We start from the raw sequence: 27,407 nt of genomic DNA on the forward strand, positions 1-27,407 counted from the left end.
AAAGCTTTTTGGCAAAAACAACAAAGGTGGGTTTGGCGTAGACAGAAAGATAGCCATACAGAAAAGCACCCCATAACCACTGTGAAGTATGGTGGCAGATCTTTGATGTTGTGGGGCTGTTTTTCTTCCAACGGCCCTGGACATCTTGTTAAGATGCATGGTATCATGGACTCCATCAAATACCAGCAGATATTAAATGAAAACCTAACAGCCCCCTCTAGTAAGCTTAAAAGGGGCCATGGTTGGACCTTCCAGCAGGACAATGATCCGAAGCATACCTCAAAATCAACACAAAAATGGTTCACCTACCGCAGAATAAAGGTTTTGCCATGGCCATCACAGTCCCCCGACCTAAACCCCATAGAAAATCTGTGGGATGAGCTGAAGCCGAGTCTACAAGCGTTGACCTCAGAATCTGAAGGATCTGGAGAGATACTGTATGTAAGAATGGTGTCAGATCCTGTGCCATGTGTTCACCAACCTTATCACACATTATAGGAGAAGACTCAGAGCTGTTATCTTGGCAAAGGGAGGCTGCACAAAACATTTAATTAAGGGGTGCCAATAACTGTGGCACACATGTTTTGAAGAATAATATTTATTTAAAGTCAAAAAAACTTTTTCTCTCAATTATTTTACCTCAATGTAAAGGTAAGATGTTTATGAATATTTTGAGTGGAAGACCAAGAGGATAAACAGCAAAGACATATTTTTTCATAGCCTGTTTGCTCATATTCACTAGGGGTGCCAATAATGGTGAGCAGGACTGTATATCTCCTAATAATCTATCAATGCAGTGGTTATAATTATGGACTTTGGCAAATGCTTTCGTCCAAAGTAGTTTACAAAACATATTCATGTGTCTGCCTAGCCTACAGGATTAGAAAAGCTACAAATATTACTGTGATGTATAGGTAGGCCTACTGTGCTTTCCCCTACCATGAGTTCATCACTAAACGTGTGAGACGGGAAAGAAGATTTTCTCTGGGTACATAATCACTTCATAAACTGACGTACCCAGTTATCATTGCGGCACTCTGACAGCATATTCCTAATCGGCTTCCGTATGGTGTCGTGGCGTTGGGTCTGAAGAGCAAAATTGAAAACGTTAGGTACTCGAATCCAAGGATTGATCAATAATCAACAACATTAAGTGATACATCAAAGTACGTGACATTGAAATTGCCTTAAGGGATCAACGATGAGGCGGCAAGGCTTGGGTACGAAGGTTTTGCTTTCATTTTATCAGGTTGGACAGGCTCAGCTATCTTAGCTAACGTTAGCAGACTGGCTAGGTGGCCGGCTCACTTGCTATCGCCCAAGTTAACATTAATTCTCAGAAACAAACTATTCTGGCTTGATTGTTAAATTTGTTATCCTGATTGCAAAAATGTTATAACGATCTACCGTTACATTAGCAACAAGCTATACCCATCAGCATGCGCTGGCAAACCATATACTTAACATATACTTTAGCAACTGTTAGACTGTTTAGCCAGTTTATGTTAGCCATCTACAACAGTTTGTAAACTGGAGTCTCAACTGAAATAGTTAGCCAGCGTTAAGCGGTGCAAGCTATCTGCTATTTGCACCCCAAACTAAATGTGTTTGTTACAAAACACATATCGAGTATAGGCTAAACATACAGCAGTGTGAGATCATTTTAGGGACATGGCTAATGTTGAGAACCTGTTAGGCCTTGATAATGTTGTTATACAATCACGTTATCCTCACATCTACTGAAACTATGGAAAACGGCGTGGGCTATTCTTCTAAAGATAGCAATGCTGTCCTCTACACCGAGCCCTAGAATCGCAACAAGAAACATGATTATATAGGTTGGCATCTCAGTGATATAATTGTAGCTTTCAAGCCTCTCAGCACTGCTACATGTCTCTTCCTTATTGTCAACAGGTGAAGGAGGTTCTCAAGGCAACTATGTTGCTAGTGGGTACAGTGTATATGAGGAGGAGAATGAACATTTACAAGAAGGTCTGAGGGCAAAAGTCAGTGCTTTGAAACATGTAAGTACCCCCTGCAGAAAACTTGGTATATTAGGATTGGGTCCCTCACACTCATAACGCCGCCATGAATGTATGAAGATACCGTGTGAGTGATGTATTACTCTCTTTTTCCCTCTCCCTTCTCTTTAGTTGTCTATTGACATTGGGACAGAAGTAAAGCATCAGAATAAGATGTTGGAAGATATGGTAAGTGTCCTTCCCACAGCCTAGTAGTAGAACGAACAAACCTGTTAAAATTCTAAATCTTCTGTTTTCATTTTGTTCAAGCCTTCATATTGATCATCACCTGACAAATCCTTTAACATTCTTCTCCTCAGGATTCAGATTTTGACTCAACAGGAGGTATACTGGGGGCCACCATGGGCAGATTGAAGCTGTTGTCCAGAGGAAGTCAAACCAAAGTGTTCTGCTACATGTTGCTCTTTGCCCTGTTCGTCTTTACCATTTTGTATTGGGTCATTAAATTAAGATGATCGACGGAGACCCCACATCTCCTCTCTCTGCTCATTTTGCTCTCTGTACGTGCCATGTTGCTCTGGATCAGTTCAAGGACACAAAAAACAACTAAAAAATAGAAGGACAGATAGCGCCAATAACAAATTGCCATGAGTGTTTATCATAATGAATCATTTATGCGAAACTGTGCAATATAAGGATGCAAAGCGTCTTACCCTGCCAATATGAAGTGTAACTTAACACTGCCCTGTCTAGTTTTCCACATTGTAGATTACATGTCCTTGATGGAATTGTTTTGGAGGTTGAGCTACACATATGCTCACTTTAGGGTGACTGGTTAATGAGCGCCGTAGAACCTCAGACTGGTCAGTCTTTTGATAACCGTTGATTTGTCAATAGGAAAATGCTCATCTTTTTCTTAAACTGATATGTAAGTTAGGGAGATTGTGAATAAGGCTCACCACAGCTACAGAGATTAACATATTGTGACAAGTTGATTCTTTACTTTGTTTTGTGGAACCTAAGCAAATTGTCCTTTATATCAGCGTTGTGAAATGATGAATATGTAAGGGCTAATATAAGGAAAAGAAGAGTTGCGTAGTGCAACTACACAGATGTACCCCAAGGAGATTGATAGAAGTCCATTAAATTAAATGAATTAGCATACTGCTAAAAATCGAGAAATTCAATACTATTTTGATAGTGAGCTTTCAATACATGCTCAGGAGGGTGTTGTGCAAAGGGATACTCCACTCTGTAAGGTCATCAGATTTTACAGTTTCTCTTGGAGATTTAAGTGTTGGGCTCTGACAAATACCTTAGCTTTAATTTAGGTTTATTTAAGCAGCTGAATACCTTAGGGACTCATGCCCTGCAGCAGCTGAAGGGACTGAACTCTTCTTTTTGCCATAACACCTCTTCTTCTTAAAAGCATAATAATGAGTTGTAAGCACAGTGGATGTGCTCTGTTGAATTTCTCTGTAAATTTCAAGTTGTACATAAGAGTAAAAATGAGTTCATTAAACATTTTATGTGTATATATGAAGTCCCTTGTTTTTAATGAATTTACCTCTGTTATAAGCAAAACAAATACAGAAGCATTTCATGATACAATTTCCTAAGGCTGTACAAATATTCACACTGCATCTTTACTAAGAATAACATGAGCAAAGATAATTCTAATTATATACAAATAAAAATGTTCAGGCACTGAATTAACCATTCTTACTGAAACATGGTCATCTTATAAACATTGTTAGATAAGTGCACTTAAGTTATTGATTATGAAAATGAGCAGTGAATACTGTGATTTCATTTCCTGGGCAGGGTGTCCATGTACTTGCATATGATGGCCAGCATGACTTCGTCCGCCCCACCTCCGATAGACAATAATCTGGAGTCCCTGGTTTAGTGAAAACATTTTTGTCGTGAGATACTTTTCCCCAATGATTTTACAGTGACTGTCAACTTATGATTAAATTAAAGATGCAAGCCTGGAATTGGCAGTTTATGTGTGAGTGTTTTTGCACTCCATTTATTCCCACCCACTTATTCCAGCACAATACATGTATTATAAGGAGTAGTAAGGGCTGCTTGGAATCTTCTATGCTGTAAATTTCCAAAAAATCCACTTGGCTACAGTGTGCTGGTTAAAATGATGACATAAATCAAGTCCTCATACAAGTTTCATCATCATCCTGTTAATTAAATCCACCCTCCTTATCTGGGTGCTTTGGCACTTAAGATGGAACAATAAGCCAAAAAAACTCTAAATCTCTAAAACATAATTCTGCGATTATGCAGGTTACTAATATATCACTACTAATGCCAGTGAGAACCTCTTATCAATTTCCTAATAAATTGCTTACTCAATCGACCACGTCACTAAGTGTCACTACTGATCATTGACGACAGCAGACGTGTGTGTGTGTGTGTGTGTGTGTCTGTGTGTCTGTGTGTGTGTGTGTGTGTGTGTGTGTGTGTGTGTGTGTGTGTGTGTGTGTGTGTGTGTGTGTGTGTGTGTGTGTGTGTGTGTGTGTGTGTGTGTGTGTGTGTGTGTGTGTCTGGTGCGCACGAAACTGGCATGCGTATGTCTTTGCTGGCAGGGTACCAGGTGAGTGGAGCATGCTAGGACTGGCTTACCTGTAGAACCTGCTGACAATCACGTCACTGGTGAAGCCCATCCCTCCCCAGTACTGCAAGCAGCTGTCGCCCAACTCCCGGCACAGCCGGCCTGCCTTCAGCTTGGCCATGGAGGCCAGCTTGGTCACGTCTTGGCCCTTGATGTACCCACCTGTCCCCGTAAGCAGAGGAGAGTTAGTCATGCACAACATATTCCATTCCGTTTAAATCCCTTGCTCTTGCTTTCTTTGTCACACAAGAATTATTACTTTTTGTAGGTGTTTTAATTAACAAGATGTAGATGACACTTGGAGGAGGACTTAATTCATCTCATCATTTACCAAGTGGATTCATTGGAATCTTACAGAAGATTCCAAGCAGCCCTTACTTCTTCTTAGAATACATTGTTCTGAACCTGCCAACCAATGATAGAAAAGACAGCTGTGGCTTTTTTTTTAAATTAGCGCTTTCTTCAAAGGTCTAACTTATTCAAGCTTGATTATTGTTCCTCAATATTAAGCCAAATGAATACATGTTAAATGTAGTTTAATGTAATTCAAGCAATGGCCAGATCTCCCTACATCATATGCTTATCCCTACACCTAAACAAACTATCTGCCCTCTAATATAATCAGAGGTTATGTGTTTTAAACATGGGGGATAATGAGCAGGTTAAACAGGTAAACCATTCCAAATACAAGCAGCTTTATCATACTCATATGTAACAGGACACAAAGGTTGATCAAGTTGCTCACAAAGTCAGACATGAAACAAATGTGGCATTGCTTGAAGGAGCCCAAAGCAACATTAGGGCATCAAAATGGAAATATTCTGGATAAGACAATCTTTATGATATTGACATTTACTTCACCATATGAGCACATTTGCATCATTATTTGATACTTTGGGCGTTAAAAAGAGCGCTAAAACTAGTCGCAAGAGCGTAGCCCTTTATATACTGGTGCCACCAAAAAATCGGAAGATTTGAAAAAATTGCCTCTCCCCACCGACGGTGCTGGCAGCGCGATTTTCTATCAGTTCTCACCACACAACGACATCTCATCTTTGCTCCTTGAATGTCGATATGTAATGGTATGGTGTTATTGAAACTTACTACGTGTAAAAAAGACTAGAAATTGAACATTTATTATTCGAGTCTCAAGCCTCTAATGTTGCCTCGGGCGCCTTTAACTGATTGTCTGGTATCTGTTACCTCAGGTGTACCTGAGGCTTGTGTTAGTCATTTGTGGCTCTAACAGCCAAAGTCAAGTCAAAGTCAAAGTGTTTATTGTTGCATGCACCAAATTGCTTCAGCACAGCAAAATTCTTAGGACTTGGCCAGCATCATCATCTACGCAGTAGATGTCATACAGATAACAAGTAACATGATTCCGCTTGTTTAGAAGGCGTGCTAGTTTTGAGGGTGATGCTGGTGGGAAACCCAGGTGCGGATAAAGTGTTGTGCCCAATAAGATCATGCTTTCCTTCGTCCACACATATTTATCTCTAAGGCAAACAGGCCGTAACTCTCAACCACCACTCGGGATGATTGTGTCCTGCTCTGCATCAAATGGCACACACTGCAGGCTAACAGGCCAAATTTAAGGGTGAAGCCAGAGGATCAGCGTAGTCCCAAATTAAGCTCAACAGCATGTCAGAAATTCAATCAATCAGTCAGTGGCTAGTTTCCTGCAGTTAGGCATTTTGCAATTCACATCTGGGGGCAACTTTGGGGTATAATCGGCCAGAATGTGGATGGGAACAACTACCTGTTCAGAAACATGGTGCCAGATATGATCGCATCAGTCTCCTGATCCACACTCAGCTAAGATAACCTCAGCTAACCCTGACAGCGCTGGCAGTGCCCTGCGGGCCTACCTGTGCTAAACTCAGCTACCCTGACAACGCTGGCAGTGCCCTGCGGGCCTACCTGTGGCGCGGTACACAAGGGAGCGCAGCAGCTCCAACTCCGTCTCCAGCTCGGCCAGCCGGAAGTGCACAGCCTGGTGATAGAGCACGGGCGTGTTGAAGATCTTCCTCTGCCGGGTGTACTTGATAGTCTCCTGGATCACCTTATCCATCATAGACAGGACTGTTTGGAGGAGCACAACACCATTAGCATTTATTAGTCACCCACTAAGGGGAAACATGACCCAGAATATACATTAGCATTTAGTGTCACTCAATAGTGGCCTTAATCCCAAGACTGATTACTAAGAGGGTAGATATGAACACAAACAATACAGGAAGGTAATCACATGCATGTCTGATTATGTCGGCTCCCACATCTTCAAATACATGGCCTTGGCATTGTTAGTGCTAAGCTGCCACTTAGGCTACAGGGACAAGCCGGCCATAAAACAATGAGCCAGACCATTGTGTTATATTTCAACTGGGCAGGCGGGAGTCACAGGGTAGGTGAGAGTGTGAGTGATATGGCCTTCGTCTCAATACGTCTATTAGTGACGGATGTGGAAGAATGGATGACTCTTTGGATTACCTTGAATGGCACAGGTGTACAGTGGGGGGTACAAATGACATGTCTTTCCTGCTCTGAGGTAAAGGAGCACCGTGGAGCCAGTTTGAGCTCAAATGGGCTATATGTAAGAATTTAAGTTTAAAACATTCCAAAATGAACTAGAAATAGCAACAGGATGTGAAGAAATAACCGTTTTTACATAATGTCCTATACTCCGTCTCCGTGTTGACCATATATACAATACAGTTAGCATGCTAACTAGCTAGCCCCGGCTCATCCTCTCTCATAATAACACTTTGTACCTTAAGAGGTGCTAGTGAGTCAATGTAGTGAAACAGCGAGGCACAGCAACAAGACTGCAGTCACTGGCATAAGCCCACCCTGTCAGGAATGGTGTTTTTAAATTCAGAGGCTATAATAATGGCAGTTTCAGTGTTTGTTAATTCGACAGCTAGTGAGGCTTACATATAGCTCCTTTAAGGTTTGCACACTTACCACTGGCCGCCGCCCACAGTCTCTCTTCCTGGAACTGCAGCATCTGGTAAGTGAAGCCCATCCCTTCCTGGCCAATGATGTTCTTGCACGGCACTCGCACATCATCGAAGAACACCTCCGCTGTGTCCGAGGCCCACATCCCTATCTTACTAATCTTACGGGCAATATGGACCCCTTGGAAACAAGCAAATTAATACAATATGTAAACGCACAGTCTTTATGGCTTATTTTCAGCGAGAGATATGGTTAATACAGTATTTCATCAAGGAATTTGCAATGGTCACCCATTAAAATGACAATGTGTCTTTTGTACTCACTAAAAAAAAAACTTGGCGCTAAGCCACTTAATGCAAATATTGGACTTTTGCTTTTGGAGCTACGTATGTGTTTGGAGTGTCGTATGGTCTGTTTGTTGGTCGGGTGGTTGGTTCGAATAACCTGTGTTATGTTCAGCATGGTTTATGTCAACAACATTGCCAGCAAAGTTCAATATAGCCAGAGTAGACTTTAAAAGCATTTTTAGCCCTCTCTTTTTAAAGGCAGAGAGAGCATTTGTTACAAATCTAGCCTTCTCAGTCAACTTGGACTGAATCCACGTTTTAATCTGTGTACATTTTTACAGAGAGAGACATGGTACATACTATGTCATTTTTTTTCTTGTACTGACTTGTAGTTCAAGTATGGTTTTGTCACCTGGTGTGTTCATTGGCAGACAGATGAGGGACTTGTTTTTGTGTGGAGCGCCGTCGCTCGTGTTGGCAAGCAGACACATCCAGTCGGCCTGAGTCCCGTTAGTGGTCCACATCTTGCCTCCATTAATAACAAGCTCATCCCCCTTTCGCACTGCTTTTGTTTTGATGCCTAATGAAGAGAGAAAGGAATAAAGAAAGAACAAAATTGAAACATCTGAGTTCTACGTGTCCTTCTGCATGCATAGCGTGGTCTGCTTTTGCAGATGGCCTAAATGTTCGCCCATGAGCAACCACAAAACCTCCCTGAGTCACTGAGATGTGGTTTAGCCAGTCAGCCCCTCAGCTTGCATCACCTCCCCTTCCCTTTGATTAGGTGCTTAGCTTTTCCACCGCAGGAACTCAGGGCATTTGTAGGTCATGCAAACATGTACGGGAACGTTACAGGAATAAAGACCCCTATCGCTCCTTCCTGGCTTTCTGTTTCCATTGTGGTTCAGGAACAACGGACCTACAAGTGAGCCTAATATTTTGCTCATCCATTACGATGTAAATACTAGATTTTCTAGATAAAATTAGGATTGAATTTTGTTATAAAGTTCTCAACACTCAACGAAATTGCAACATGATAGCTTAAATGACTTGATAAATGAGTATACCAGCCCCATTATGATTCCTTAAAACCTATATTTCAGCTGACATTTTGTCAATTCATTGTCTGTAACCTCAACAAACTATCTATGTAAACGATAATTTATTTAGCTGTATTCACCATATAACCCCTGGTTTTAAAAATAACACTTGTCGTCTTCCACTCTCGTCACCTTAAGGTTCACAGAGAAGCACCTATTCCGGAATAACCACTTAAAGGTGCCGCCCTCCCCTAGAATAGCCCACGAGTTCCTGCAGTGGAAAAGCACCTATTCTGTCCTCACCAGACTACTAAGCACTAAAATGCTGCAGGACAGTTGATGAACTGAAAATCAGGACCCTGAAATTAGCAATTAAGAGATGAAAAGCACATTTCTCTACATAAGGAAGTTCCTGTCGGCTCTCAAGGACTCAAGTGATCCTTTGCTGTCTTCTACCAGAAAACAAAATAATGATGGTACACTTTTTAAAGAGAGCGAAAAAAAAAACATTCTAAACCATTGCACCAAACCATTTGAGCTCTTTTATCTTGCAATCACTTGTGCTTTGAAGTTTGTGCTGCAACATGTTTTCTGATTCCAAGTTAAAGTTCTGCTGCAGTGACACAGCCCCAGGGGAGAGTGGCTAAGGAGGAAAACAGTTCTCTTTTACGATGACTTTTGTGTCATTAGGCAGAAACCTACTTGCAACATCGGAGCCGGCCCCAACTTCGCTAACCCCCAGGCACGCCACTTTGTCCCCCATTATGGATGGCAGCAGGAACTCTGTCTTCAGCGCTGCAGAGCCGAATCTGGAGGGCCAGAGAGGAGGAGGGGGAAGAAGCACAAAGAGGGTGAGGGCTGCAGGACCAATTGCTTTCATGGAACAGCAACACCACAGCACAACATAATAAAACATGCATAACGCATTGTGGCACATTATTGTGGTTTTAATGAGAGGTTGAACACCCAGTCTCTGCATAGCTGTTAGACACGTCCTTTGGGTGGAACAAAACTGATCCAGATGAGAACTCATTTTCAGTTATATTTGCAACTACAGCTTTTGTTTGGTTTCTGTCAGTAAATTCTTAACTTCTATGGTGACCCTGAGGGTTCAACAAGTGCAACTTGCAACACATGAAAATAGACAAAACACATATACATATAAAACAAGTATTTTGCGCATGTTGTCAAATTGATGATGTTTTATGCACGTGTTTTCTAAGGTTGCAGTGTGTTGAGCTCTCATAGCCACCGTACATGTTTCAGTATTGCTTATACACTGCAAGCCTATATATGGTGTCTATAAACACAGATATGCACAAAATGTATATTTGATTTCCATTCAGTATGCCGTATGTACGCGCTACACATGCTGTGGGCTGTAGGTGCTGTATGATCACGAACACGTGAGCTACATACAGTCCTGCTCACCATTATTGGCACCCCTAGTGAATATGAGCAAACAGGGTATGAAAAAATATGTCTGTGCTGTTTATCCTCTTTTTGTTTCACTCAAAATATATTAAAAAAAAATCTTACCTTTTCATTGAAGTTAAATTATTGTAATAAAAAACAACGGTTGAGATTAAATAAATATTTTTCCCAAAGCCATGTGTGCCACTATTATTGGCACCCCTAGAAAAATCTTATAATTGAAATCTATTTCCAGTATTTGAAGGATATTTCCAGTCATGTTTTACATTTTTAAGTTCACCTGTTTAATTATGAACTCTTAAGAGGTTAACCATGACTTCCTGTTCCACTGACGTACAAATATGAGGTGACACAGGCCAAATCCCATTAGTCATTCATCACAATGGGAAAGACCCAAGAACACAGTGACGATGTGCGATGAAAAGTTGTTGAGCTGCATAAATCAAGAAATGGACACTGGAAGAAAATGGACATGGAAGAAAATCTCGTACCAGTTGAAAATACCCATTTCCACTATCATGGAAATAATAAAGAAGTTTAAAGTGTCAGGAGATGTTAAGAATCAGCCTGAAAGACGACTTGTGTGTATATTGACCCCACGCACCGTGAGGAGGATGGTTCGATGGGCAAAATAATCTCCAAGGATCACAGGTGGAGAATTGCAGACATTAGTTGAGTCTTGGGGTCAGAAAGTCTCCAAAACTACCATCAGACGCTACCTATCACCAAAGGTTGTTTTGGAGGGTTGCCAGAAAAAAGCCTCTGCTGTCAACAACAACAAACTAAAGTGCCTACAGTTTGCCAAACGGAAGTCAGACGTTCAATGGTCAGATGAGGCCAAAATAAAGCTTTTTGGCAAAAATAACAAAGGTGGGTTTGGCGTAGACAGAAAGATAGCCATACAGAAAAGCACCCCATACCCACCGTGAAGTATGGTGGCGGATCTTTGATGTTGTGGGGCTGTTTTTCTTCCAAAGGCCCTGGTCATATTGTTAGGATGCATGGTATCATGGACTCCATCACATACCAGCAGATATTAAATGAAAACCTAACAGCCCCCTCAAGTAAGCTTAAAATGGGCCATGGTTGGACCTTCCAGCAGGACAATGATCCGAAGCATACCTCAAAATCAACACAAAAATGGTTCACCGACCGCAGAATAAAGGTTTTGCCATGGCCATCACAGTTCCCCGACCTAAACCCCATAGAAAATCTGTGGAATGAGCTGAAGCCGAGTCTGCAAGCGTTGACCTCAGAATCTGAAGGATCTGGAGAGATACTGTATGTAAGAATGGTGTCAGATCCCGTGCCATGTGTTCACCAACCTTATCACGTATTATAGGAGAAGACTCAGAGCTGTTATCTTGGCAAAGGGAGGCTGAACAAAACATTTAATTAAGGGGTGCCAATAACTGTGGCACACATGTTTTGAAGAATAATATTTATTTAATATATTTATTTATTTAATAAAATATATATATATATATTTTTCTCAATTATTTTACCTCAATGAAAGTGTAAGATTTTTATGAATATTTTGAGTGGAAGACCAAGAGGATAAACAGCAAAGACATATTTTTTCATAGCCTGTTTGCTCATATTCACTAGGGGTGCCAATAATGGTGAGCAGGACTTTACACGGACCACACTGTATATTACACTCCCCATGCTGTTTGCGTGTGCAGACCTCACCTGGCCAGTGCAGGTGTGGCCATGTCCGTTTGCACTCCGATGGCCATGGGGATCCCACCACAGTTGATGCTGCCCAGCTCCTCTGCGACGGCAATACTGTAGCTATAGTCCAGTCCCATGCCTCCATACTCTGTCAATGACACACATAAACCTTTCAGTTCACCCTTTATTTCTTAACATCTTTCCACTCCATCCTCTCTCCACAGCATATTACCAGATCAACCATTTCTGTTGTGATGTACACTGACAATTTAATGCAGTTCCATGGAATGTTAAATGGATAAAGTAATGCCTTCCTTTTACAAGCTGGGATTCCATGACTACATTGTGAGTAAGCTCTCTACTCTGCCTTGACCTTCACTTTCACCTCAATGATTTACGCCTGGTATCTGATGTATGCCAAGCCAATCCAGACATGCTTCAACTAAAAAAGAGGCAAATAATTTACAAAGCCATTAGAACCATGCCAAGTCAATGCAGCTGTTTGAGGTCATATGGATCTTCTTAGAAACAAATTTCACAAGCAGGGGGGTTATTAATGTATTTTATTAAGTCTCACATTGCTCTTGAATCGTGGCACTGCACTGCACATTTATCATGCAGAAGTAATGTCAAAAACATTTCCTTGATGCTGCGATAGACGTCAAGAGCACAAGGCTTACAAGAGATCATTTCAGGACAAAAGTTTTAAAGCGGTAGCTTTTGACAGTACATTAAAACTGCACCCATCTCTATTCTGCTCACAATTATTTTGAAGAGACCTCACCACTACAGCCTTTTCAGGCCATTTATTTGGGAATGCGTGGTGACAGCACATGAAATGATTCCAATGAATCCAGAAGACCTTAACTGCTGAAATCACAATTAACACTTAACCTAATGTACCACCAATGTGACTGCTTGCATTTGTACTTTTCGAAGTGAACGCATGAAACAGCTAGTTTCAACAAGTTGCTACTATTTGAGGTATGCTTTTATGTGCAACTTTTTTTTATATAATCTTTAAATTAATTTTGATGATACATGGTCTTGTGAAATCGACGACAATATTGCGAAAAGACATCTACTAACATGTTGGCAAGTTTTTATCAGTGCCAAATTGGCTGTGGGTGGTATTTGCAAGGTTTTGCATGCTTTTTAGGAAGACAGCTCACTGTGTGTTTCTTTCAAGCTTATAAAAGACGATCAGCTAGTGAAATGCAATGAAAGTCTATCTGTTTGCAGTCATCTGTCCAGCCATTTTCAGGACCCAGACAGACCGGAAACTGAGAATGTCGTACAGCTGACAAAGCATGTGGGTCAAGTAAATATTTGAACAGGCGATTGTAAAAACACCCGTCCAATTATGCGGATCCGAGGTCCGACACACTGACACCCTGTTGAGGTGTGATCTGGAAAAACAAATCATAAAGTGACAGCAAATAAAGTGCTTGTTTCATCTATGAGGGACGGTCAATGTTGCCTGTCAAAACAGCAACAGTTGGCTGCGGACATGATAAAACGAGCGCTGAGACGTCCAACAGGGGAAACACCATGACGAGGACCGACACAGCTGTCTCAACTTAAGAGCCGACATCCAGCAAAAGAAAGGAGGTCACAACAAGGCCTCCAAAGTCAGAGACCAATTCATTAAAATGAAAAGAAACATCACATCTGTGGCAGATACTTGGAGAGATACACTAATAACTTCAGATGTGTGTTTATATGCGGTTCTGACTCCGCAGTAGCAAATAATTAACACATGTAGATAATCTATTTAAACGACATGCTGGCTCATTAAACAGTATGGGTGACGTGAGGCACATAAGATTATGATGTCAACGCACAACACGGCTTAAAAAACTTGTTACCAATGTAACCATATCTAGAGTGAGTCGAGTCTAATCGTTTGACAAAAAAATTCACAGCATTTATATGTTGGGTGAGGACCATATGCCTCATATGACTAAAATGCATTTCCTTAGATACGTACATAACAAAAAATAATTTAGTCATAGTGATATTTCTTTTAGAAGAGGTTCTGGTGGTAAAAACTGTTGTCATTGGGATTAATCACCTATTCTTGGCCTGTAAAGACATAAAATGTCTGAGCTCTTGAGTATTTTTTTTAATACTTATCAGAGCAGATTGAGGAGTACAGACTGAACTTTGAATTTACCATGTTATCCCCATCTGCCTGATATGGCATTTCAAGACACGAGCGGGAAAAAAAACAAGATTTGGGGAAAATACTTTCACTGCCAACTCTTCACGATGTGGATGAGTTACTGTGAAAACTCCCTGTTGACTGAATAATGACCTTGGGCATGGGAGGGGAGGTCAGCGGTGTTACACCCGAGCCCGGTGCTGGCAGGGTGGAATACACTTCCACTTTTAGCAAACTCAGAGCACAGAACAGCAAACTTTCAGACACTTTGGCGTTCTTAGTGCATTATATCTTTCTCTGTGATATTGTGTAAGTGCGTATTGCACAGTCCAAGCAGCCTTTTGAGTGTGTGTGTAAGAGCGCAGGGGGTGTTGCATTTGTACACATTACAACATACGAACGGTTTATTTTGTACGAAGTTATTTCCTTGGTTCACCTTAAATTGTTGATGCAGGATGTTGGTCTTTCATATTTGACTTCTTGAAATGAACGTCATCCTGAATATCCCAGCATTATCACGCAGGGAAACTGACCTGGTATTATTGGCAAGTTCTCATTTCAATAGCTTTACTCAAAGCCTTTTGATTCACACTGAATGTCCTCTGTCGTATATTGATTAATAGAGAACACAGCATGCCTGGAATACGGCACACTAAGGGCCTGATTTACTAACAGGATTGCGCCCATTTTCTGGCGTAAAATAGCGGTCGTAACGAAAAACGGTATTTACTAAGCTGGCGCAGCGCATATTAACGCTTTGAGGGTGTGTACCTGCAAACAGGTGGGATGGTTCGGAAACGTGGGTGGTAACGTAGGCGTGTAGCGCTATTTAATGGGAGGAGTGCGCCTAATGATGAACTGCGTGGTATTTACTAAACTGCCCGGCGAGCGCACATCTCTGATTTGCAGGCTAATTCTCCGCCTCATAAAAGCACGTCTTAACCAAGCGCATTTCCACTGAGTCTGAAAACGTTGATATGGCAGCAGCAAGGCAAAGACATAGACAGAGACAGCGAACAGAAATATTTGTTTCAACTCGTATAATTCATATATTCATATATATGAAATTAAACTTTCCGAACGTAATTGGAGAAATTGATCGCACCCACATGCAAACAGTCCCACCTTCAATCCGCGAACACGTTTACCGAAACAGAAAGCACACATATTCAATGAATGTCCAGGTCATATGTGATGCCAACATGACCATTACTTACGTGGAAGTGGTCTGTCCATGACAGTTTTATCTTTCGGAATAGTGCCATTTATCCATGATTGAGCAACGGTGATGTATTTGTAAATGTATTTGTTTCAGTGGGGATATATTGTAGTGAACCCATGTCCCTTGTAGAACGTATTAATCTCGCCATGTACACATATATATTGTTATAATAGAGAGTTTATGCATTAATGCCACCAATAGCATATTATTTATAATCGTGTTCTTTTAAACATCTCGCTGTAGATGATGGCGGGCAAAACAACAATATAACCCATTGAATCAGGTTCAGTGATTGAGCGAACGTGAACCAATATATCTATCTCGCTACCTATTCGCTATCTATTCGCTGAACCTTAGTTTTTTCTTCCTCGAATCTCCATGGTGGCAGTAACTTGCTGGCAAGTTCTCCAGTCTTTTAACGGTTCGCTAAATAATGATTGCCCAGCGCGTATCTGGCTTGATAAATATCACGGAAAATGCGGGGAATCACCGTGCGTTAATGTGCGCCTGGCAAAGATGCGTTCGCAAATCAATCTTAGTAAATCAGGCTCTTTAAAGGGCGGAGTAAGCACAGTTTGCCCAGCGCAGATCTGGCTTGATAAATACCAAGTAAAATGCGCAAAAACACTGTGCGTTAATTTGCGAACGCAGATTAAGAAGCGCTCGCATATTAGTAAATCAGGCCCTAAGCGTCTTACAATTACACCACAAAGATCCCCAAAAAATCAAACAAAATAAATAAGCCCGTTTATAGCTACAAGGAAATAAACCCATGTAATATTGAATATTCCCTAATGACTCACTTACTGAAACTTAATTACACAGATGTTAATTGAAAAGCAAGTTCCCCTGTCACCCCTTACGTGAGATGAGCATCCTTGTTACAACTTTATATTTTGTGCCGAGGCTCCTTCAGCAGGCTCCCTCTTTTATTGAGGTTATCTAATATCCCAGTCCGGTAATCTCGTATCAGGAATAGCCCTTGCTGCCCTATAATCCAGACAAGCTAATGCATAACTCTCCAGTCGTCAGCAGTTTCTAATCCCGGCCTCCCCCGCTCTGACCTACAGATTTATGAAGCCATTTCCCCCTTTGGGGCCCACGCGATCATTCCCATTCACGATTGTGAATTATTTTATCTCTTCTCCCTTCATCATACTGTTTTGCTTTCTCTTTTTGTTACGGAGGGAGGCTGGAAATTCACATGGATGTTTCTGGAAAAACTGTCTACCTTTCCCAAATATCATCTCATCTCCTCGTCAAAGGAGCAGTAATTCCAAAGGGGGGAGTTGAAATTAAGATCCCCTACTGCCTTTATATTGGAGTGTGAGAGTCTGTGTGTGTGTGTGTGTCTCTCTCTGAGTGAGTGAAAGAGAGAGTGAGAGAGTGGGTCCCTAAATGTCCAATAGACCATAAGTATTCACCCCAAATGCAAAGGCTCTTGTTAATGGCTATGACATTTTTTTTTTTTAAATAAACTTACTTTTAAATTAAATCTGCTTCTACCATAAAAGGAAATACAGGGCTATTTTTCTTTTCACTCGCTTCTTCTGCCCTCTATAACTTTTGTACCAATATCAGACTAGATTTACTAGAGGATGATGTAAATTCCTGACATATTACATTAGCATTGCCTTGCACAGTATAAATTATATGTACCAGTTATTATGTTATTATCATTTTGAATCCTTTCAGAAGGCCCAATGCATATGCACTTACGGACACAATAGATTTCCGCTCCTTACTCTTGAGATAATTTTCTATCATTTATATATTTATCTACATGGCTATTCATTTGAGGAATTTCTTTAATTAAAGCAACCTATCTGATTGTCATATTTGCTGAAGTATTTCAACCTCCACCCATTGTGAGAGCCAAAAAGAGGTAAAACTTGATAATAAAATAATGCACATTCAGTAATTTTAATGAAATAAAGCTTGATTCAAATTCCCCTTTCTTCCTTCCTTTCTTTCTCACATTCTACCCCCTCCCTCTAATATACATGAAGGAAACAAGGCAGGATGCAATGAAGATGGACAGACTTGAGAAATGAGATGTGCTTGCTCTCTCACACATCACTTTTAAGAGAGGTCAATTATTGATGACACACAGGATCCCCTCTTGCTACATAGGGAACCTATCGTTATATACAGCATATAAGAATTTAAGGATTTTAGGATAAATTAAACCATAAATTCTACTGTAAATGTGTACATTGACACACCTCTATTTTTAATTTAATGCTTAATTACCTTCAGCAAGGAGGTTATGCGATCGGGTCCGTTAATTTATTTATTTATTTGTCCGTCTGTTTGTCTGTCTGTCTGTCTGTGATCCGGATCTGGACACCTAAAGTGACATTTCTCGCAAACCAATGACCGGATTTTAATGAAATTTGTGTACCTCCTTGCTGGAGGTCAGAAATCTCGGATTGCTCTTGTTATTAATATATTCTTTGTCTGTTATACCAAATGCTAACATCACAATTGCAGAGGTCTCCATTTAAATCTATAAACTAGTCCAAATGTATTATGTAAGGGTGTTGCTTCACCCTGAAGGGGCTTATTTACCCGATAATGACCCGCTTATTACACAGCTACTTGCCAAAACGAAAATAACTTAAAACAGTGTGTCTTTTTACAATGTATTTGTTACCATTCGTAGTGTTAAAAAGCAAAGAAATAGTTTGCTAAAGACGTTGAACATTCTTTAGAACACAGCTGCTCAACCGTCCGCTAAAACTCTGAAATAAGTGAGCGGACTACTTGCAGAGTGCTACGTAAGACTCGAATCAGAGGCAAAAAGGCCACTTTCCATGACAGCGGTCATTAGTGCATAGCAACGGTCAAATATCGGTTATTAATTGACCGCAGAACGTTGGGAAGCCCCATTCAAGTGAATGAAGCACAGTACAGTAGAACATAAGTTAAAGTGCAAAGGAAAGACATGACCCCACACCAGCAAGCATTTTTAACAAGATGTTAAGAAGGAAAAGCTTACATTTTTTAAACAAACTATGAATTGAATTAGGCCTACTTTGTGTCAAAGTCTGTGGAAATGGTAAACAATATCGATCCATCCTACAGCTGTTGAAATTCACTAACGCACAGAGAATTCTCCATTAACAAATCCTGCTCACGAGGTGTGGTATTCTTATGAATGTATTGTAGGCAACAGAATCATCTATGTGTCATTAAAGTTGGTATAGTTGATGGCAATTCAAGCTCAACAAAGTGTTTGCTTGGTTTGACTGATAATTTATTTTCGTTCATAAACCACTCCTCTGCCTAATGTGTCCTCTCTCCTAGGAGAGCAGTTAACAAACTGAGACGTCCTACATGACGTCGGTCTTGAAACAATTTCCTATGCACTAGCTGGAGGACTGAGGACCAAGGACAGAGGAAGCATGCAAATAACAGTTTGGGATGCACCTAAAATTGGTCTACCTACCAACGGGCTTGGTGACTCCTAGAAACCCAGCGCTTCCAAGGATCTTGAAAATCTTGTGAGCAGGAAACAGTCCCTCTTCCTCCCACTTGTCCACATGGGGGTTGATTTCCTGGTCCACAATCTACAAAACACAGGTAATACAGACACAACAACCACAGTGCAGGTCAGGTTGTGTACACATGTTACACTTTCATACTGCAGGGTCCCCTTTGTGTTGTAGGAGGTATTCATAGCTGATTGCTTAGACATGGCAATTTCTGCAATTTTTTTTTTTTAAATGCACAAAAGTTGTGCAGTTATTTTCAGGAGGTTATCAGATTAGGATTAAGAGGATTAAATAAACTCTTGGTGCGTTTCCATTGTCAGCTGCCATGTGTTTCAGTATTGATTCAACACAGAGACTTTTGGACTGTGTCTTGCCAATCTTAATAATTTAAAGATTTAGTTAAAATCCATGTACCTATCAGTTTCAACATGACTTTGAACACCGTGGGCCCTATTTTAACGATCAGAAACGCAAGTAGGACAGCGCCAAACGCAAGTAGCTGTGTGGGCGGCTCTATGGCGCAGTTGCTATTATAACGGCGGAAAAAACACACTTGCGGAGGTAACTCAGCCATAGGTTTGGTTTGGGCGTAATATGCAATAAACCAATCCAAGCGTCATCTCACATTCCCTTTAAGAGCGAGGAGCGCATATTCCATAGCGGCTTGTTATTTTAATGGCGGAATTACCTGGTGGAAGACCGGAAAAGTTCACAGCCGAGGAGACCGACGTGAGATTTACACCAATTTTTTGGCAAGCCATATATAATAACAAGGAAAATAAAGTATTTACCACAATCTTTTCCCTCTACTTTTTGTTATGGTAAATATGTGTACATATACAGCAAGCTTATTTTGCCAATTTCAGAACTGACCTTTGAATCCTGTGTTATGAGCCACAAATTAGAGTTATTGCTTTCTATGACTTTGCCATGATTCAGGCACAGGGAACAAAAGTTCCTTGGTGGTCAGATGAAAGTGACTTATGGCATTCACACTTGTAGCCTGTCTCTCTAGGGTGACATGATTACTGTGGTAAGGAATCCAAGGAATTGCGCAAGCAGAGGTTTCAGCAATTCCATAGACTTTTTTTTAAACCCCTTTCCAATTAATGTGCTCGGTCTCACATAGAAACAATAGGATTATGATTCATAATTCATCGTAACTCAGTTGCGTAATTGTCTCAGCATTTAATCTTCCATGGCAAGCCTACGACATAGGAAATGGGAATTGGATGTGCTAACCTTGGTAAAAGAAATGACTGCTTTGCCACTAGAAAGTTGTCTAAAGTGTTAGGTATTCAGATTTAGCTCACCCTTGTCTGTCAGTGGCTTGGATACATTGTTGCAGGACACATTCATGACCAGGTCAAGAAACACACGGGGCCCTATCTTGCACCCAGCGCAATTGACATTGTCACCGACGCATGTATCATTCCTATCTTGCACCCGGCGCACAGCGGGATTTTCCCTCCAGAGGCGCGCGTCGAAATGAACTTGCGTCGACATGGGCGGGCCGGAACAGAGAAGGCGTTTTTCGGGCGCAAGTCTTCCTTTGTGGTATCTTGCAGTTTCAAAACGACAGTGCCCCATTGACCAGAATAAACCTAGTCTAATGTCAGAGGCGCATTGTCTAAAGTCTGTAGCGGGTTTTCAGACGCTATTTTAACGGCGCGTGCTTTGCCGTACAGTATAGGACCTATAGGCTACACTTTACTTCTGTCGTCTACACGAGAGATTTACAACAATTTTTTGGCAAGCCATATATAATTACAAGGAAAATAAAGTATTTACCACATGAGGAAATCATTGTGATATCCGTATCCAAGATATTTTAAAACTAGGCATACAACTAGCGTACACATTGACCCAAATGATTCAGGTTAATTGAAGCTGCGTGACATTTGATTTATTGTATGGCTTTGTAAAAAGCCGGGAGATAGATATATATGGGGACGCGAGAAACCCAAGTCAAGCAAGCATTGGAAGAAATTGCCGCGATTGTTTCTGCTACGGGGCACCCGAAAACGGTGCCGAAAACGCTATAATGACGTCCGAAGACGTGGGACATCCAAGCTGGAAGGTAACACACGTTCTCGTGGCCTCACGGGAGGTGGATCTGCCTCGACCCAGGATCTGACGGCAGCAGAGGACATCGCCACGTCTACCCTCACGCCTGAGAGCGTGCAGGGATTTGGGGGCATGGAAATCGGCACCCAACCCAGTGCACCAGCTGACCAAACCCAAGGTACATAAATAAAGTCCACATACACAGAAATGAGTTTACAAGATTTATAATAATACTGGCATGAAATAAATGCAACAAAGCCATACAATAAATCAAATGTCACGCAGCTTCAATTAACCTGAATCATTTGGGTCAATGTGTCGCTAGTTGTATGCCTAGTTTTAAAATATCTTGGATACGGATATCACAATGATTTCTTCATGTGGTAAATACTTTATTTTCCTTGTAATTATATATGGTTTGCCAAAAAATTGTTGTAAATCTCTCGTGTAGACGACAGAAGTAAAGTGTAGCCTATAGGTCCTATACTGTACGGCAAAGCACGCGCCGTTAAAATAGCGTCTGAAAACCCGCTACAGACTCTAGACAATGCGCCTCTGACATTAGACTAGGTTTATTCTGGTCAATGGGGCACTGTCGTTTTGAAACTGCAAGATACCACAAAGGAAGACTTGCGCCCGAAAAACGCCTTCTCTGTTCCGGCCCGCCCATGTCGACGCAAGTTCATTTCGACGCGCGCCTCTGGAGGGAAAATCCCGCTGTGCGCCGGGTGCAAGATAGGAATGATACAAGCGTCGGTGACAATGTCAATTGCGCTGGGTGCAAGATAGGGCCCCGTGTGTTTCTTGACCTGGTCATGAATGTGTCCTGCTGCAATGTATCCAAGCCACTGACAGACAAGGGTGAGCTAAATCTGAATACCTAACACTTTAGACAACTTTCTAGTGGCAAAGCAGTCATTTCTTTTACCAAGGTTAGCACATCCAATTCCCATTTCCTATGTCGTAGGCTTGCCATGGAAGATTAAATGCTGAGACAATTACGCAACTGAGTTACGATGAATTATGAATCATAATCCTATTGTTTCTATGTGAGACCGAGCACATTAATTGGAAAGGGGTTTAAAAAAAAGTCTATGGAATTGCTGAAACCTCTGCTTGCGCAATTCCTTGGATTCCTTACCACAGTAATCATGTCACCCTAGAGAGACAGGCTACAAGTGTGAATGCCATAAGTCACTTTCATCTGACCACCAAGGAACTTTTGTTCCCTGTGCCTGAATCATGGCAAAGTCATAGAAAGCAATAACTCTAATTTGTGGCTCATAACACAGGATTCAAAGGTCAGTTCTGAAATTGGCAAAATAAGCTTGCTGTATATGTACACATATTTACCATAACAAAAAGTAGAGGGAAAAGAAAAAACTGACACAAAATCCAAAACATAACTTCAGCCCCCTTCTAAAAATGGATGTGTTCCATTCCACTCAATTTGGAGTACTAATGAACAAGTTTACTGTCTCCCCAAAACCTTTCACTAAATAAACCAAAGCTAGGGGTGGGCGATATGGGCAAAAAAAGAATATCTCGATATTTTTTTTAATTTTGACGATAATGATAATAGACGACATTTAAAAAAAAAAATGATTGGAATTCTCATAGTTATACTTTCTTGGAGATTACAATAATGGGCACAATGTTTAAGGAAAAAACTTCTTTATTGTCTTTAAACAAAAATAACTTAATTGAACTGCAATGCAGAAATATTGAACTCCTGTAGCCTAATAAAGTGCTCCATGCAACCATGATAATTATTGCACATCAACAGCAGTTCTTATGGCCTTATTAAACTTAAAATTCTGTCCAGGATAGTACAAAAATACAAATACATGAGCATTAGAGCATGGATCGGGACAAATTTTTCTGTCCGAGCACGGACCGAGTCCGACAGCCATTAAAATATATTTTTTTCGAATCCAAACCGAGCCCGACGGAATCAATTTCTCAACTGTTCATAGTACTAATGCCACATTGACGAACGTTTTTTATGAATAGCCTGGCTTTATTAAACTGGGGCATCAACAGTTAAATGCTCTCTCTCACAAAGTGCTGTTAAACGCACAAGCGTACACAATAAGGCCAATAAGCATATTTAAATTAAATGATTCACATTGCAAGAACGTTTAGTAAAATGGTGCGGCTCCTTATAGAGGAGCACGTACAGGCGTGCCCCTTGCGCGTCATTTCACGTCTTGCATGTGTCGGCCCCTTTTTCTAGACTTTATAATGAGATTGACAGGTCAACAAACCAATCACGTCACTAGCAAGCTTTTACCCTGTGAGTAGTAGCATGCTATCATTAGATAGGGTGCTCAGACACCTCGCAAATCCTATGAGACGTATTTTTCAGTTACAATAAACTGGTTTTTACATTGTACAGTGTCTATTTCTCGGTAACTTTAAAAAAAATCTAACAAAAAAAAAAAAACTTGTAGGTACAAATACGACCATCTACAGAGTTTGGTCAGCCATCTTTTTTGTTTGAGCTTGCCGCTCTGTAGACGTGAGCATCTACGGGATATGATTGGCTCGCGCCTGTGCTGTCAGTTATGCATAAAAGGCAATATGATTGGCTGACGCATGCATTGCCTCTCGAAAAGTTGAACATTCTTCAACTCTTGCCGCAAGCAAAGCATGAAACGCAACGCACGCGAACCAAACGGAGCCACAATTCAGTTCGGCAAAGGATGACGTCACCCCATTCAAAGTGAATGGGGATGCGTTAACCCTGACGCATCAACGCATTTCAACGCATCAATCTGACCGACCCGTCAACCAGTATGTGAGTAAGGTGAGTTTTATTAAAGCATAGCGTGTGTAATGTGTAGCTATTTCATTCCGTTTGCTAACCTTTCCTGCTGTCTGTATTTACTAACCAGCAGTAGACGTAAAGGAAAGGGAATTAACCCCGAAGTTAAAAACATGCAATCTACTTCGGCCGTGGAGCATTTTACTCCCCTGCAATCTCCAACTACGTTCAGAGACAGACAGCAGGAAAGGTTAACAAACGGAATTAATTAGCTACACATTACACACGCTATGTTTTAATAAAACGCTTTATGCTACACCAACGGAGGCACAACAGACATCACCATGCTCTGCTAACCTGTTGCAAAGTGGATGCGAGAAGCCATGTCATGTGATCACGTAGGCCCATTAGTCGTGAGTGCAGTGCTGTGGGGAGCGCTGCTGCGCCGTAGGCTATATTAAGAACATGATGTGAATAGTTTCCCTGTGCGTGTCATTGTTTTTGGCGAAGTCATTTAAATACTCGATAATGTAATTTTGTATATCGTTTGAACAACAATGACAATATTATCGCAGACGATAGATGTCGCCCACCCCTAACCAAAGCATAGCTTTTTTCCTGTGGTAGAACACTCTGGGACTCGAAATGAGAGGATGAGTGTTCTGAACTCATGTACAAGTATGAATTAAAGCTTAATTAATACCTGAAGCAGAATGATTTCAATTGCATCCAATCCATCAACCCTTATGAAAACCTGAGTCAGATGTTTTTTGCTTCCTGATCACCTTTATTCAATTAGCTTGAATTAGAATACTGTTTACCTTAGTAACAAGCTGAAAACCTCTCAGTGCATAGCCTAATGTCCTTACAAACCAAGAGGATTTCACAGCATGTGCTTTTAACTTCTCCACTGAAGCAACATGTGTTTTGAACGCCTGAGAGATAGTGAGAGACAGATGGGAACTTCAACTTCCTCTTCCAAGAAAAACAACCAAGGCTTCACTGGCAAGCCAACACAAATGTACTCTCTGTAAAACCAGTGTGAACTGCATACACAATTATTTGGCAAGTCCCGAATCTGGGGAAACTACCGAACTGTAAGAGTTTCCCTCCACTGCTTGAGGAAAACACACCATCATAGTCAACAGCCAGAGAGTTTAATATGGAGTAGTTTTTCTTTCTGTAAGAAAGCAAAATAACACTTGAATACTCATGGATAGCACAGAAAAGGAAGGGAGGTTTCTCCAAGCCTGGAAAAGGGAAATACTTTTCGTCTCTAGAGGCCTTAAATCTGTTATCTAGTTTTTCAAGAGATTATGGTATTGTGATTATTCTTTATTGCATCCAGAGGAATTTCCTTATTGCATCCAGAGGAATTTCCTATCATGGGCCGGCAATTTAAGGTCAAGAGTAATGACAAGAGTAAAACCACAGAGCACCACTCGCTAAGCAGATATTGACAATACATCTTTAAACAAATCAGCAATGCCAAGGATAAGTTGAACACATTCTCACATCCAAAAGGGATGTTTCCCAGTAACATTCACGGTTGATGCTGTTGCCTGATTGAAGCTGTTGATAAAGCATCTCACAGTTAGAGTGATAAGTGCAACAATGACGTACAGTGAAACAGCACTCTGCAAACCAAGATGACCAAGTCTCTGTCCAGCACATCAAGGAATGATGATGCTCGACACCAACAAACCGCAGCACTATGCCCTGCATTCAAACCGAATAAGATGACCATGCTGTGCAGATTGGCTGGATATCACTAACCAACCATGGCAATGGTGGTGGGGGCACTGTGCAAAGGAGGACAGGAGTTTCTACAGCGTCCCCTTCCGCCCCACCCCTGCCAGCTTCTGAACACTTTCCTCTGGGCCTTAAAGTATGTGCTATAGTAGAGGTGAATCACAGACTCCAGTCTCTCAACGTTCAGTTCCATTCTCAGCTGCATTGTCTTCAGCATCCCCTTTCCTCTGTGTTTGGAGCCCCCCCACCCCCACCCCACACCACACACACACACACACACAAGCCTATTTTAATCTCCCAGCATCCTCTGAGGGTGGCAGCGGAATAAGAACACCTTCCCTACACTTCCTATTTCCCACTGTTCATGCCCCTTCCCAATATTGAACTATTTTGAGATGCTTGTAATACTTAGCCTAGATCCTTTATAACCATATGAGTCTAGACTGGGTTTATTTGGCAGAGGAAAAGGCGTGAAGGTTAAGAAGGACATCTATTCTTATTTTGCGGTAATGTGGTTGTCACAGGGGGAAAGTGTTGAATGGTTGTCTAAGTATAGCTTAAGGACTATGAATGATAGCCTGGGTGCCATCCGTTTGTACGCGTTCCACTGATCTCGTTTGTTCAGCGAGAAGGCACCAATCAGTGGAACGCGTACAAACGGATGGCACCCAGGCTATATGAATGAGGCATCTGACCCCAAATGGCTGACTAATACATGAATTCATTCTATGATCAAATATTCAATTCAGTTCAAATGTTCATATGCCTTAACATTGCATTTCATTAGGATTATTTCTTTAAATTGTTAAGTGCTTCTCTGTCACCCTTGAGTACCCATGGGATATTTTGGTTTGATTTTCATGTTTAAGTGCTGCTTTTGCATGCATATATAACTTCAGCAAGATATCGGCAGCGACTGGGCAGGCTGGACACGTTCAGCACAATACTGAATCATATTCTTTCTGCATACAACTTCTATCAATCTGACAACAACATTCCTGTATGACTTCCTGTAGCTAGAGTTACAATTATGATTGCATGCTACCATCTTTAAAGGTTCCAAAGAATAATTGCTTGACTGACGTTTTTCTGCAACAACTTCCATGAGATCTACGTCAAATATGACACAAAATTCAGCAATGGGGTTTGATTTTGACACTACAAAACATTTCCGTCACAGAACAGACGTGCAACGTATTTTTTCTCCGCTTCAATTGGACTGGACAGAAAAAAACAAACATCGTCGATAAGGAAGATAATCATAGTGCAGGTTGTATTTACACTGGCTAACTTTTAGGTAACAACCATGAGTTCGATAGATCTAAGCGTGTGTCCTGACATTACTCAAAAATGACCTCTCACCTACTTTGTTCATTTCAGTCATCTGACTGACCATGACATTCCCTTTAGACGCATTTGCAGGAACTGTGCTTGCAAGCAATACATCATTTGGAATACAGCTTAATTAAGTTAACTTATTGAAATACACTTGAGAAAGTTTAAACGTCAACAACACTAGGATAGCTAGCTCTCTGTGCTAGCTTTAGCTACCTTCTTTAGGGATTCCTTCAGTGCAAAATGCTCCGATGTGTAAAGTATGTGTTCAGTTGTTTCGGGACTGGAGGCGACCTTGGCCTTGAAGGATGCATTTTCTGATAACTGTCTATTAATACAAATTGATGTTGCTTGATAAAGGCCACGATTAGCAGTCAGATGCAAACGGCGAGCTCCTTCCCAAAGCGCCATGTCTTGTCAATTTCGATTCATTAGTGCGCGTGCGCAAGAAACTGGAAACCAGCTGACAAAGTCGTTCAAGTAGAAAGTTCTTATGCATTCACACATGTATACACTGGAACAGGAAGTTTCATTTGTTGTATACAGAACATCAATTGGGTTTATTTATATGAAATAAATAAACTAAGAACATATTGGCT

At 41.1% G+C, this 27,407-nt stretch overlaps 2 protein-coding genes across 2 annotated transcripts; one reads left to right on the forward strand and one right to left on the reverse strand.

Annotated features, from left to right (window-relative positions):
* Positions 1-1,077: 1,077 nt before the first annotated feature.
* On the forward strand, positions 1,078-3,511 carry bet1 (Bet1 golgi vesicular membrane trafficking protein). The gene is made up of 4 exons (XM_080837853.1): positions 1,078-1,220; positions 1,915-2,024; positions 2,154-2,210; positions 2,342-3,511. The coding sequence occupies exons 1-4, from the start codon at positions 1,202-1,204 to the stop codon at positions 2,495-2,497; spliced, it is 342 nt and encodes a 113-aa protein (XP_080693979.1). The 5' UTR covers positions 1,078-1,201; the 3' UTR covers positions 2,498-3,511.
* Positions 3,507-27,235, reverse strand: LOC308364650 (putative acyl-CoA dehydrogenase 6). Its single transcript, XM_080837852.1, has 9 exons — positions 27,025-27,235; positions 18,842-18,962; positions 12,023-12,152; positions 9,599-9,705; positions 8,269-8,436; positions 7,576-7,749; positions 6,532-6,693; positions 4,623-4,773; positions 3,507-3,882 (listed from the first exon to the last, which is right to left on the reverse strand). Exons 1-9 carry the CDS (start codon positions 27,217-27,219, stop codon positions 3,792-3,794), a joined length of 1,299 nt encoding a protein of 432 aa, XP_080693978.1. The 5' UTR covers positions 27,220-27,235; the 3' UTR covers positions 3,507-3,791.
* Between the last annotated feature and the right edge of the window lie 172 nt (positions 27,236-27,407).

The sequence above is a fragment of the Sprattus sprattus genome (genome assembly GCF_963457725.1).
Source record: "Sprattus sprattus genome assembly, chromosome: 4".
Lineage (NCBI taxonomy): Eukaryota > Metazoa > Chordata > Actinopteri > Clupeiformes > Clupeidae > Sprattus > Sprattus sprattus.